This window comes from Thamnophis sirtalis, unplaced genomic scaffold, assembly GCF_051295495.1.
Source record: "Thamnophis sirtalis isolate CommonGarterSnake01/CBP01778 unplaced genomic scaffold, rThaSir2_p1.2 scaffold_5, whole genome shotgun sequence".
Taxonomy (NCBI): domain Eukaryota; kingdom Metazoa; phylum Chordata; class Lepidosauria; order Squamata; family Natricidae; genus Thamnophis; species Thamnophis sirtalis.
Window position 1 is genome coordinate 46,698,186 of NW_028261385.1, and position 15,512 is coordinate 46,713,697.

The 15,512-nt window shown below is 35.4% G+C and overlaps 1 protein-coding gene across 6 annotated transcripts in view; it reads left to right on the forward strand.

Moving 5' to 3' along the window:
* PAM (peptidylglycine alpha-amidating monooxygenase) overlaps positions 1 to 15,512 on the forward strand; it is a 145,221-nt gene that overhangs the window by 73,891 nt on the left and 55,818 nt on the right. For all 6 annotated transcript variants that reach the window (XM_087715754.1, XM_087715755.1, XM_087715753.1 and 3 more), the window contains 5 exons: positions 5,271 to 5,356; positions 6,054 to 6,137; positions 10,826 to 10,874; positions 12,683 to 12,750; positions 13,934 to 14,014. In XM_087715754.1, coding sequence (XP_087571880.1) covers positions 5,271 to 5,356; positions 6,054 to 6,137; positions 10,826 to 10,874; positions 12,683 to 12,750; positions 13,934 to 14,014 — 368 coding nt within the window. The remainder of the gene's footprint in view (positions 1 to 5,270; positions 5,357 to 6,053; positions 6,138 to 10,825; positions 10,875 to 12,682; positions 12,751 to 13,933; positions 14,015 to 15,512) is intronic.

The following is a 15,512-nucleotide window of genomic DNA, read 5'->3' on the forward strand; positions in this document are numbered from 1 at the left end:
CAGGCCTTCCGCATAGCCCTTAAAACCTGGCTGTTCCGACAGGCCTGGGGCTAAAGACTCGCTGCCCCACTTCGAATGGTATGATTGTTGTGTTTTTTTTAACTATGTATGGTTTCTATGTTTTTTGTAACTTTGTTTGGTTTTTTCCCCTCCCTTTGAGTTGTGAGCCGCCCTGAGTCCCTTTCAGAGAAAAGGGTGGCATACAAATGAAATGAAATGAAATGAAATAAAATGAAATACATAGGATTTTTCTCAAAAACAATTTGGTAGCTGCAGTTGTTCCAGACTGCAGTATCACATGTTATGGACATGTAGCACCTCTGCTTCATGGCCTGCAGACTGGCTCTGGATGCAATCAAGCTGGTAGTTAGAAAGCCCTTCTTGGCATAGGCCTGATTATCTGAAAGACCATCTGTCTTTCACAGTTTCTACCTATCTTCATTGATCAGAAAATCACATATTTCATGTTCTATCCATTAAGCAATGTCATCTGTTGGGATCTAGGACATACAGTATGTTTTCTGTGTCACAGTACCTGCCCTCTGAAAAAACGTTGCCCCTGATATTGCCTGGCTGTTATCCTTATCATGTACCTGTAGTCCTTGCTTAATAATGGTAATTTGGACCAACAGCTCTGGTGCTAAGTAGACCAGTCATAAAGTGCAACCTCATGTAACTGCTGTGACTTAAAACAGCAGTTTTAGCAATCCTAGTTGCTATAATCAAGCTAATTCTGCAAATTACAGTATCCTACTATTATATGAACACCATTTCTGACCTCCTGCCAGCTTCCCCATTAACTTTGTTTATCAAAAGCTGGCAGTGAAGGTTGCAAGTGATGATCATGTGACCACGGGAGGCTAAAATGTTGTAATTGCAAGTTGGTTGCCAAGCATCTGAATCACAATCACATGACCATGGGGAAGCTGTGAATAGCTGCAACCTATGACAATCTGTTGTAAATCCCCCTTATTCAGTGTCATTGTAACTTTGGTTCCTGAATGAGTAGTTGTTCAATGAGGAGTACCTTTATAGAGTTTAAAGCCTTCAAAACCTGGTTCTTTTGCTAACACCTTGCATTAAACTGGATAAAGGATGGTACTCTTTATAGGATAAATAATTATTTTCTTTTCTAGATGCCTATTTTATGTATTATTTTATTAGTGTGCCCCAGAGTCGTCATAAATACAATAAATCAATGTAACTGCTAATCCATCAATAAATAAATAATTTGAATTATTACTAATTTTATTTGGTGTTTTGTGTTTGCTGTTAAGAAAATAGAAAAAGAGCAAATACATTATCATGTTCTGATAATCTCTTTAAATTTTTAACTTAACTATTCAGATATAATAAATTGAAATCTTACGTAGTTGATACTTTTATTTATATACAACATCTATCATTCAAAATTAGAAACTTTGTTACTAGTCATCCAGTCATAATTTACTACTCAAAACAATCTTCCATCTTCTAAAGATGCTGAAGGTGATAATAAAAAATGAGAATTCCTTTTTTGGTAACTGTATAATTAAAAATACCAAACTGATTAAAAAAAAAAAAGCTTAATTGAGTTGGGACAAAGATTTGGCAGAATAAAAAAAGCATGAACAAAAATATTGTGAGGGAGAAGCAGGTGGATCTCTCAAAATGGATTCTATTACAAATATGGTCCTTTTTTAATCACATGGCGGTGTCATTAAAATTTATTAATGAAAAAGATCATAAACCATGTATATGCTACTCTAGATAATTATACCCAGTTTTGAAATACAATAATTTAAATAATTCATTACATCTCACCATACTGGCAATGGCCGGATAAATATATTTTCACTCAGTCTATTTTCTAGGTGTAATTATGGATGGGCAATTCCAAAAATTACGTGTGTGTGTGTGTTTCTTAGCCTGGAGTTGGACAAGCGGCATTTCAAAGAACATAAGAGCAGCTTTGGTGTTTAAGGCCTAGGCCAGCTTAATTAAGCATTTTGCTTACCACAGTGGCCAACCAGGTGCAGGAAATGGAGGCATATATTTCTCCCATAGTTATTATTTTGCTTAATATCTGGAGAAAAATTGCACCAAACTAGAGATAATTCTGTCTTTAAGAATGATTGTCCTGAAGACAATCAAATTTATAAAAAGCCTAAGGATCTCCATAGAATTGGAAATATGCCTACTATATTCTGCTGAACTAACATAATTTGGGGGGAAAAAATTAGAGCATAATCCAGAACCTCCTCTACTTATGTCAATGGACAGAGATGATTATATGGAAAGAATTATGATAGCCCTTTCAAACCATCTGGTCTTTGAAATGCTAATACAACAATTGTAGTTACAATTGGCAATGTATCAGAAGGCAGAGGTGGGTTGGAAGTCAGGCCTGGGTCACAGAACCAGCAATGACCCAAGCCTGCCATGCCCCCAAACCTGTTCCCCCACTGCTGCTGGGCTGCTATTTGGGATTTTAGTGGCTGCGTGTGCACGCAGAACAATTTACATTGAACAGTGCACGCACGTGTGCACATGCGCGGGTTGCAAATTGGTAGTAAAACTGGCAGCAACCCACCCCCTGACAGAAGCTATGCTTTTATCTATAAACTATCCAGAAAATGTGAGATGGCCATTATCTAAACTAGGTGGGTGGGTGGGTGGGTGGGTGGGTGGGTAGGTAGGTAGGTAGGTAGGTAGGTAGGTAGGTAGGTAGGTAGGTAGGTAGATGATGGATGGATGGATGGATGGATGGATAACAAGTGCAATAGTACTGGATTAATCAACAAAATTGATATTAAATTGCTTTCAAACATAAGGCAGATAGTTCATTCAAAATTTTAAATTATAGTCTAGATCAGTGTTTTTCAACCACTGTGCCGCGGCACACTAGTGTGCCGTGACATAATGTAAGGTGTGCCGTGGGAAAATTACTTTATATATAGTCAATATAGGCACAAAGTTAAATTTTTTTAACATTTTCTAATGGTGGTGTGCCTCGTGATTTTTTTCATGAAAAAAGTGTGCCTTTGCACAAAAAAGGTTGAAAAACACTGGTCTAGATCTTCAAATTTATTTGTTGTAATTATTATTGTTATGGTTACTGTTGATTCTACAATTAGCTATCCTACCTTTTATTCTTTCAGCTCCTTTTGCACAGCTTCCTTGATATTATAATAAAATTCTTAAATTGCTAGACTAGATATATGATTTCCTTGATTAAACACTAACAAAACCATTCATTTTGTATATTTCTCAAGTATTAAAATGATGTATATCTGGAAGTAGCTACTGGCGCTACTCAAAATGTCACACTTCTTTCACTTGGATAAGAATGTAATTTCAGAATAAAAAAGCAAACATATTTGCTGAAGTGTCTGTCCAAGGGGAAAGCTAAGTTATTTCTTATGAAAAGATATGACATTCACTCAAATTAAATCTGTGATTCTAAAGACTAATTTCTCCAGGGTCAAAAATAGGAGTTCAGTTAGATACATAATTAATTGATTATGTGTCATCAAATCAGTAGCATCTCTAGGTAACTATATAGATAAACCTTTTCCAGGATGATCTGCCTCTAACCTGACTCTTCAAGTTTTCAAACAATACATCCAATGGCACTATAAAAGTCTACCCATCTTGCTGCTAATTCAACTCTTATTCTCCTGCTTCCATCTTTCACAACATTATGGACTTTTCAAGGGAACAGGTCTTTGCATAAGACCCCCAGAATACAATATTTTTTCCTACTTCATTTGTGTCAATTAGAACTCTAGAACGTGTTCAGTGATGCTGTGGTTTAAATTCTTGGCTATCCAAAGTATTTTCAGGTGGTTTCTCCAACATCAAAGTTCAATAGATCAATATATTTTCTATCCTAAGTATGTACATATCAATTGAATTGATGTAAATATCTTTTCAAAGTTTTCATTGCATTCCTACCTTTTGTTGTTGTTGTTAGTTGAAGTTATGTCTGACTCATAATGACCCCATGGACAACGTTACTCCAGGCCAGTGGTGGTGTCCGGATCCCGTTCCAACCAGTACGGTTGGAACTGGCCTGGCGGCATCCACATGGAAGCATGCAGTGTGCATGCACACATGTGCAGCACACACATGCATCTTAACGCCTCCGTGAGCCTCTGTGATGCTCCATCTGTTCAGTGGAGAATCGTGCAGGCGCTCTATGCGCCATGCGCGTACATGGAAGCGGCAAAGACTTAAAAGATTGGTAAGGAGCTTGGGCAGGCCCTCTGGAGCACCTTACTGGAACAGTATCCTGTGCTCCAGGCAGGCTCTGGTATGCCTGTACCGGGGCATACCGCCTGCAACCCACCACTGCTCCAGGCTTTCCTATCCTCTACCATCTTCTTGAGTCCATTTAAGCCTAGCACTAGTCTATGGTGTACTTCTTGACTGTTGCATAAGGTAGTCTTCAAAAACAGAAGATATCAGTATGAATTTTAATTCTGGTTGCTTTACCTGTTCTCATTGCTTTAGTTTTCTGTATCTTAAATATTAATGATATTTTTCACAGCATACCCTGTCTTTTATTAGCAGACAACCCAGATTATTCGTACTTTCACCTATCAGAGTAATGTCATCAGCATTCAGGTTTTTGATCAGCTAGGTCAGCTAAATTCTGACACAATTTATGACAGATATATGAGCCTGCCTTTCTTTTTTGCTTTCTCTTATTGAATCTCTTTCTGATACCAATATAATAGTACTTTAATATTTAAATGGATATAAACAAGAAACACATATAATTATCATTAAGAAGTATGACTGACTGACTGACTGACTAACTGACTGACTGACTGATTGATTGATGTGGACCAATATGATATAGTAGTTAGAGGATCTGATTGGAAAGATTCCAATTTTTATCCATTTCCTGTGACAGCCTTATATCAGGTTCAGTCTTTTACCTTAACCTACTTCAGAAGCTGCTTCAAAAGATAGGGCTATAAAGACAGTATTAAATTTTATGGTGGAATGGAAGACTACTAATATAATAAATAAAATATTCCACATTCAGGACATGTTTCTGATGACAGTGATGACAAGGACAAAGGGATTCAATACCTTGAAAAACATTTTAAAATGATTCTAAATTGTAAAACATGTCATGGTTCAGAAGCATTTTTTTAAATGAAGAAGCCTAATTATAGAAGTAGCTTTTCCGATGAGATGTGAAATGAGAGGTCTGATGAGGTTGGGGACAAAACTTAAAAGAGATTCTATGTTTGTGTTTGTGTGTGGATGTTTTCTAGGAATTGTGATGAAGGAACATGTACGGACACAAGTGATATCTTATATGCTTGGGCAAGAAATGCACCACCAACAAGATTGCCAAAAGGTATGAGATTTTTTGTGATGTCGCATTCTACACATGACGTAATAATAGGAAAATCAATTTATGTTGCATTAGTGCACTAATTTCTATATTACTCTAATAGTAGTGAATATTTTTACTCAAATAATTAGGCATTCAGAGAATGAAATTGCTCACTTAGCAATTTACTATAAAAAGGGGTGTTTGGGGATTTTCCCCCCATGTTTTTTACTTTTAGTGTATAGCTGAACACATTATATAGTGCATCTTCCTGCTGATTTATTTCTTTTTACTGCAGTTGCCAATAACTTTTATGGCTAATAAATTATGAAATATTAGTAAATCCATTTGGCTTGCAGCAGAATATGTCAAAAAGATTTTCAAAATCTTGTATTATAGCAGTTTTCATATTCCCACATTATAAAACAAATATAAATATATAAATAAATAAAGAAGATATGAACTAGGATCACTATTTCTATTTGATTTTGTTCTTCTTAAGGTAGAGACAAATTCAGAACTATCATGCAGAACTATCTGTTGCAATATTTATTTTCCTTGAAGCACGTACTTTAGGGATGGCTTCTTCAGAGAATATAAGTGCAAAATGTTGCATTGTGTCTTAAATCTTTAATATTAACATGCTCTTACGGTTTTTTTCCCCTTTAAAAGTATGCTTGAATGTGATAAAGTGAGTTTCACCTTTTCTTCCCCCTTCAAGGTGTTGGGTTTAAAGTTGGAGGAGAAACGGGGAGTAAATATTTTGTTCTCCAAGTCCATTATGGGGATATTGGTGCATTCAAAGGTATGTAAAATCTTTACTCTTGCTGTTATGAGTAAGATAAATAAATGTGCCTACTGTGGGATTGCAGGGCTTCCTTTATTAAATTTAGGATAAATCTGTCAATAGGCTGATGCAATAAATTTCCAAGATTATTTTGGTGGAACTTTTGATGGAACAAAATTATTTTGATAGAACCAAATGGAAGATTTCTAACTGGTAAGTTCCAATCTCTGTCCTCACATTTCCCTGCATAATTAAGCATGAACAGAACTCAATTTTGAATATTAGTTAACAAGTCCTCTTCTGAGGTCCATAAATACATAATCCTTGAGGATGTCCATTGAACTGCCTGAGATTCTTCTTGCTATCCTCTTCCACATTAAGATTTGTGAAGGCAGGAGAGATAATAGCAAGAACTAGGGCAGGAAGAATGGATCCATTTCATGTTAGACTCAGTAAATTTAAGTAACATTTTTTTAGAGGAAAGAATTCAATTTTAAGTACCCATTATAGTACTTTTCTTTTTTCAATCTTTTCTTTTTAACCAATCTTCTGAAATCACGTTGCTAGACTAATTAAATTGAATAAAATCAAATGGATGTTAAATTAATAAAATATTATGTTTGTTCACTATATTTCTAATAGTCTCTATTAAAAAAACAATTTCAGTTTTTGCAAATTACAGACCATTTTGGTAGTTTGTTCATGTAAATCTCAGTTGTGATAGCATGCCATTGCAGCATATTCCAGTAAGATACATATCTTGTGGGTTTAATTTTTAGTAAGTGAAAATGGATTCTGATTTATAAATGCCAAGGACCTCTGTTTGATAAGAGCAGCAAATCAGTAATTCATAGTAACTATTGTTAGCTCAGTTGAAATTAATTTAAACTGCACTTTGATAATATTTTGTAGATTACTTATCTTCCCCTTACTGTATCTTTCCTTCAAGGCTAAATTGAAGGTGTTGTGGAGTTTATAGAAGTCTTTATTGTTCTTCGCAACATGTTCTCTGATGCATGTAATTATACCTAGTTAACGTATATGTGATTTTCTTCTTCCAAAGTAATCTGATTTTCTGTTTATTTGAATGTTTATATTTTATTCTGTTTTTAAACAGCTCCAAATTTGTTTATAGTAAAAATACATTCCTACGAAGAGCTTATAAGGGCCTGGGGAAATTAGATATAGTTTTTAAACAATGTTAATTTCCACTCTCAGTAAATTTGTGCCACAGCTGATCTTGATTATTCCTGAAAAAATGAGGCAACGTTGAAACTGTTATTATTTGAATAGGAAAGGGCTAGGAATTTCTTCTAGGCTAGACTAAAAAATGTAATCATTTCCATATTATTGCCAAGAAAATTACAGTCATCATAGGATATCACGTCAATATTTCCAGCTGTTTAATTTAACAAAGTTTGTGATGCACAAGACACTATTTCTTTATTCAAGGACTGGTCTTCATAAGATTCATTAGGTCTTCACCTTAAGCTACATTGACAAAACTTCAAAAGAAGAATAAAATCCATTGTATTCTTTATAATAAGTATTCACTTAATTAAAAAGATAGTTTTGTTTTAAATTTCCTTTTTAGATATATAGACTCTTTCCTAATCTTTGAAATGTGCATTTATAAATATATCTTAGATGTGCATCTATGAGCATTCCTCCACATGCCTTCATACATTATGTAGCAAGAGATGACGTTTAAGATAAACTTTTAAGCAAACGTTTTTATCATTTTCTTATTTGTGACTATGTTTGCCTTATATTTTTGGTCTAGTTTGGAACAGTCAATAACAAATGATTTTATTAACATTGGGTACATTTATCACCACTTCCATGTGTAATATTTCACAAATAAGAGTGGAGTGGAAAATTGGTTTCTATTTCTTCTGGGCTTTTTAAAAAACATAACCATGGTACAATAAGTAGGTTTTAGGATTTTTTTAGTTTTATAAACCTTTAATGTATCATTTGAGTGGCAGTTACCATTTTTTTTTTAGTGATCAAAGAATCAGGAGCTGATACTCCTATCACAATGGATTTTGCTATAGAGACTCTGCAGTTCAGAAGTGCTATTAAATCCACAGTAGTAAGCATAGATTCTTGTTTGATCTCTGTTGGAAACGCTGCCTAGAGAATCAGCTTGAAAGAAATCTGCTTCCGAGAGTAGGTTGAATACATTTTCCTCTCATTGCCATAGGGCAAATAGAAGCTAATAATTCATTTGTTCTAAAGGAATATATACTTGCTGTCTAACTGAAATGCAAAAATCAAAGGAGTTATCCTAGACTGAGAGGCAAATGGGAACGAACATACGCTCTATAAGGATCATTGTGTTCAGGCAATCCGCGTAGCATATGTAGTACTTGCCAAGAAAGGAAATTTTATGATCTTGTTTTTTCCAAGAATAAAATTGGTTAGACATTGCCGTTTTTGGAAATAGATGTTTAAGAATTTTTTAAAAAAAGATCCATATGTTGGAATTCTGTTAGAAAGTTTCTACATCATGTGTATTTAATGTAGGAATATGTTATTTGCAAAAAAAAGAAAACTATCTGTTACACAAAGCTTTAGTACAGCAGGCAATTTTTCTGAAGAACGTAGCTATATGGATTTAAAGGGAGCAATTATTTCCCTGGGGTTTCACTAGTGATGTTAGTTTATTCCCTTATTGTTTTTATTTACTACAGATGAAAATGTGATAATGGCTGCTTGTGAATGCTACAATTTTATATAATTTGGGGTGAAGTAAATTTCAGATTATAGCAATTACATATCATTTTTAACCCCTTAGAAATCCCCTGCAATGCTGTTTATAAGCTGTCGATTTCTGCATCTGTTTTGAATTTCTTTAATGAATCAAGGATTGAAATATATGAATATTTGGTGTAAAACCATTGAATCTGGACGAAGTGCATGAAGAACTTCTCGATTCCAATGCGGTTTCTGTTTTTCTTGTACCATCTGTCCTTTCTGGATCAGCAATGCCTGACTGGATCTAGAAAAACTATCCAGTTCTTTGCTTGGCTAAAGATAATGAGTTGCTCTTGGCAAATTATAATCAGTCAGTGGAACATCTTTGACTTAGTAAAATGAAAGCAAACTACTTCACAGGATTGTTTTAGGATGAAATAAGAAAGGTTATAATGTGATCTGTGTTCTCTAAAAGGAATTCTAATTTTCCATATCTCTGTAATCTTCCTTTCTCATTTGTTTTTCTAAGCTTTTCTTTAACTAGCAACTGTTTATTTTCCAGCTATTTAAAGTATTTTTGTCTAAAAACTATAGTCTGCTAAAGCAATTCTTATGGTTAAAAATGAGGAGAGTTACCAAATGTTTATAGTTTGAAATGACAAGAAGCCCAAAAAAAGGAGTCCAAAGAAAAGGTTTATTAATCCCCTCCTTTGGCTTCTTGTCTTTTTAGACCTGGGGTCTGCAATCTTAAACATTCAAAAAGCCATTTGGACAGGTTTCCCACAGAAAATAAAACACCAAGAGCTACAAAATCGGAGGGGGGCATGGGCAACTCAACATCACTCATTCCCACCAAGTCACATGACCCTCCCTCAGCCACTCATACCCAGGTTTTGTGGCTCCTGGTGTTTTCTGTGGGAAACAGGTCTCTCTCTCTGTCTTTCCCTCTCCCTCCCTTCCTCTTCTCTCATCTCTCTCTCTCTCTCTCTTTCTCCCCCGTGTGTTTTTGTGTGTGTGTGTGTGTGTGTGTGTGTGTGTGTGTGTGTGTGTTCCCTCTGATTACAATTTCCAAAAACAGGCGAGAGGGTTGCGTTTGTTTGGTTGGGTTTTTTTTTTTTTTTTTTTTTTTTTTTTTTTTTGCTGATGTTGTTCTTTCTTCTTTGGGTGCTTTTTACCATATGATTTAAATCAAGAGTCATATCAAGTTCCCAGATAAATGAAGCTCTTTCATCTTCCTGCTGTGCCTCTCTGTTGGCTGAACGGAGACTCACTCCATATTCCAAAGTGGGAGCGAAGTGCCCCTCTATTTGCCATATCTCACAGGTGGTTCTTCCAGCCTTTGTTGGTGCTGTGTGCCCCTTGGTAACTCAGGGAGATGCACAACTTGCTCTTCACCCTGAGACACTGGCCCAAGCCTGGCTGCGACTAACTCTGCTGCTGTTGCCACCTCCATGGCCTGCCCACTGCTGTTGCGGCACCTTGTGCAACACAGTTAAATTTAGCAGAGGAAACAATGGGGTACACAGCGTCCCCTTCTTCTCCTGGAGCCCATTACGATGTGGAGCATCGGCTTTAGCCAGACCAGTGTCTTAGGGCAGAGAACAAGTTGCATGTCTCCCCAAGTAACCGAGGTGCGCATAGTACCAAGAAGAAATAAACACGTGTGAAAGATGGCAGATACAGGGACACTTTGCTCCCGCTCTGGAATATTGAGCGACTCTCCATCCCCCACCATATCTCTTACCTTCTCAGGCCAGGCGAGGAGTGACTGGGAGGGGAAGGTGAAGGGCAGGGCAAGCCAGTGGTGGGTCCAGCTGACAAGAAGCCACAGCAAGCTGCATGTGGCTCCAGAGCCACAGGTTGCAGACACCCGTTTTAGAATATAAACATTTGTTCTTCATATTTCATATTTTCAATACGCAATTATCTAGTCATATACTTAATTATTGTATCAATACTAATAAGAAAATTATTTATGTTTAAACTCCATTTTAACATTTTTGCAGATAAACACAAAGACTGTTCAGGAGTGACTTTACAGCTGACTAATCAAAAGTAAGTTTCTTTCTTGTAGTTTCTTAAATATTTTTTCCAATTCTTTTGCAAAGATTAATATGAGCTTTAACAGAATAGAATGCTAGTGATAGTCCAAGACAGATTATTTAATGAATACATTCTTCAAAGTGACTTGATAATATATTTCTAAAATTGTAGAAAGGCTATATTGAGCAAAGTACATTTGTTGTCTTTTCTATCTTGAAAAATAAATGTTTGACTTTTTAATATGTAGCCAAAGTAAATATTCTTTAGAAAGGATTACCGAAGTCTTTTTTATCTTTAGCTTTCAGTGTAAAAAGTTTGTTTACCACAGTCACTACTTTTTGCTGCTTGATTATGAATTGTTCTTTAACCGCAGTTTCTTTAATAATAAAACATTGCTTGCTTGTTTCATTTCCTCCCGCAGTTATGCCACCATTTCTCCTGCCCCCATGCAAAGAGGATATTTGGCTTTATATGCATTCATCATACGTCCTTTAATTCTATTTTCACCTGCAATTAATTAAGATGTGGGGTTAAGGGCTGGTTAAGAGGAATATATGTAAACATTTATTTCTTTAACATATACACTTCCAAGCAGTGTTGTCATTGTATAAGAATTAAAACAGAAACATTTATTTCTTTAACATATACACTTCCAAGCAGTGTTGTCATTGTATAAGAATTAAACAGAAAAGAAACCTAGCCAATCAGCAACAGATAATGGTCAACCCAGAGGGAAAACCCCACATTATTCTAAGACACTCACATCCTCATCTTAGGATTGGAAAAAGGACTTTCTAAACTAGAGCAGGGTAGGGGTCTTGACTCTGGGGGTATGCTATTGTAGAGGGCAGATGCATTGTCAAAGGAGGTAGTGCCGGGGTGGGTGGGATGTATCTTCTGATACTTTGACTGTGAACGAGAGCTGTTTCAAAATGACATAGGATATTGACACAGAAATGGAAAAAAATATTGATGCATCCAATTAACTATCAGGGAGAATGTGTTCTGATCAATAAAGAACTTTGAAAGACTATTTTCATCCTTTATCTTTTCCCCCATGGTGAATGCCAAAACTAGCTTCTCTATAATCAATGTGGGGAAAGTGGATGTGTAAGCCTTCTAGAGCAGTAAGTTGTAACTGCTTTACAATTAGTTGTAACTGCTTATCATTAGTTGTAAGTCTCAAATTAAGAATTGTATGCCATACATGTGGGAGCCATGACACTAGAGATTGTCGCACCACAAGAATTGCAAAAGCCTCATACCACCCTACTATATAAGTGCATTATATTTGTTCAATAGTTTTTCTGATTTTGAGTAATTGTCCATAACTGTCTTGGTTGTGTCAGTATATAGCACTTAGCAATAGCACTTAGGCTTATATACCACTTCATAGTGCTTTTACAGCCGTCTCTAAACCGTTTACAGAGTCAGCATATTGTCCCCAACAATCTGGGTCCTCATTTTACCCACCTCTGAAGGATGGAAGGCTGAGGCAACCTTGAGTCAGTGAGATTTGAACTGCCAAACTGCAGCTAGCAGTCAGCTGAAGTAGCCTGCAGTAGTGCACTCTAAGCACTGCGCCACTTCAGCTCTTATATATACATATAAAGATATGTCTATTGGTTTTGAATTTTTAAAGATTCTCTATATAGGTGTTAATAAAATGTTTTCTTTTTAAAAAAAATAGCAAGTAATACAGATTGGGTAGATTCAATTAAAGTTACCTTGTTATTAATAAAGTAAAATATACCATAGTAAGTAATAAATCAGGGCAATATATGTAAATTTTATACAGGTTTCTTCTTTTTCTTTCAAAGGCAACCTCTGATTGCTGGCATGTATCTTATGATGTCTGTGGATACTGTTATACCACCTGGAGAAAAAGGTGAATAAATAAGTTTTCCTGTCCACCAGCCCCACCTCAGCCTTTGTACTCTTTTCACTTCAATCAGTGTACTGGTGTGGACTTTTAATACTAAAAGCTTTATTAGAAAAATGTTAGAACAAGTTAAGATACTAGTTTCTTTGCTTGCTATATCACAACATCACCATTGCAATATAAGAAAAAGTATCAAATTCTGATCATTATTGACTTCTAAATACATGTTTTTATTATTATCACAGAGCTGTATTCCTTTAATCAGTACTTTTTCCAATTAATGATGGGAATATACATAAGCATGCACTTCTACTCAAACATAAAGGGAGGCTGCATCACTAAATTCTAATGCTTTAGGTATTTATTTTAGCTGTAAGATCATATTCATTCTCTATGAACTTACACACATACCTGCACAGAGAAATTAATGAGCCTCCTAAATATTTCAGCATAACAAAGGAACAAACCATACAGGGTACAATATGCTATCTTTAATTTCTCTTAATTATTTCCCAAGTTTTACAATAGACTATAACTTCCCATTAATATGGCTCATCTTCAGCCTTCTCTTGTCTCATTGGCTGCAAGCCAAAGACCAAAGATTTTCACTTCTATGATTAAGTAACCTTCTCATGGTACCCAAGTTTGAAATTATACTTAATATTTACAGTGATTTTCTGAATCAGTTCAGTTTCAGAGGTTTTAATTAAACTTCGCTTTGTTACACTGGCCGTTTCCAGATTTGTTGAAAACTGCAGCCTCTCCCCTGTTCCTACCCTACTTTTTCTAATTATGGACTCATAATTCTATAATACTGAGAGTTTGTAAAATTTCAAAACAAGATATTTTGCCAGGAAATATCTGTTTAACATTATCCCTCAAACCAGTTGATTTAATTCCATGTATTTGTGGATTGATGACATAATTCTGTATGGTAAGAACAGTACTATGCATATGACTATATGTATACATGTCTCTTCAGTTAATCAAGCACAATAGCCATTAATGGCATTACATAAATGAAAGACCGTGCAAAGATATTTGAGGATAAATGCAAGGAGAATTTCTGATTATAGCCCTGTTGGTATTATATATTGCCATATATTTCATTAACTTTAAAATCATAGTTCTAATTGTCTTCAATATATAAGCACAATTTTTAATGTCCTTCATATCTGTTTTCTAACAGTGGTTAATGCTGATATTGCTTGTCATTATAAAAAGTATCCAATGCATCCATTTGCTTATAGAGTGCACACACATCACTTAGGTAAGTCTTTACATTAATTGATAATTTCCTTTCCTTAGTAGTTTAGGCTTAATTCTTATACTCATTTTTTGATATCCTGATTAAGATAATAAACTATTGAATGTTACAAGATGGAATTAGGTTATTGATTGTAATGTAAATTATTCTATAAAATCTATGTCATAGTTCCAAGTAATGCTCCCAACCAATTCAAGAGTCTGAGGCCTTGGCTTCTTCAAAAATCCTGTTTATTGGGTATATCATATCGGCACAGTCAAATGTGAAACCAACACTGAATAATTCCCACATTTTTGGTATACTTAAAGAATAGATACTGTCCACCCTCCTTGGGTTACAGGTCACATTAGCCAATCAAACAGGTGATGAACTTCTCAGTACTCCCTCCTGCCAGGTTGATCTCAGGAGCCTTATCTTATGTCTTATGTCTGGCACATTCGAAGAAAACATCCTACATTCCATAAGTCCCCCCCCCCCACCTAAATATGGCAACTAAGAAACAAAGCAAGAAAAACATGGCTTCAGTTAGAATTATTTCGAGAGTTGACAATCTATACTATACACACAATTACATGGACATACACACACAATCTACACTATACACACACAAACATACGGACATACAGACATGCATATTAATTTTACTTAAACTGAAGAGTGTTAGGGCAGAAATCCTTTTAAATACATGTGCTAAGTATCTGGCCCAGATTGGTAGATATTCATATTATTTAGCATGCAGTTTCCATATCTGGGCTACAGAAATGCAGGTAAATGCTAAATAGCAGTAAAGAGATATTTGAATCACATTTACTCACATTTAATCACCAACTGTTCAGTGGTTGAAATTTTTGATGAAGTGAACAAGTGCTACTTATAGTCAATCCTCAAAGTTCCAGCTGTTGTGTACTTCTATGGTTTTGTATTCTAGGCATTTGGTAATCAGACTGGATTATTAACTGTCACAGCATTCCACAGTCACATAATCATACTTTAGGACCTTCCCTGCCAACTTTCCGTTAGCCAAGTCAGTGAGAAAGCCAGTCCTGATCACTGTAAGTTGTTAAGCAAGGTCCTTGCTTAACAACTCAGTGATTCACTTAACAATAATAACTGCAGATTGCCAGAACTGCCATCACTAAGCTTTATGACCACATCAGTTAATGATAGACATTTCACTCCCAATTACTGCCATTAAGTAAAGAGTATCTGTACAGAAAATCCTATCTATGAATTTAGTGAATGTTTGCACCAGATCAATTGTCCTAACTGAGGAAAGTTAATGGTATATGAAGCCAAGTGGTACTAGGTCCAAGTGAGATAGTACTTTTGTTAGAGTCAGCCACACAAATCACTATATAATGAGTTAATTTTTTTGTTACACTTAAACCAACTCTCGTTGGACTGGTCCAGATTTTTTCTATAAATGCAGTTCTGCCAGTATAAGTTTTAGACCGATGGTACAATTGCCAATTTAACTCTTTTAGATTTTTTTTTACAGTGA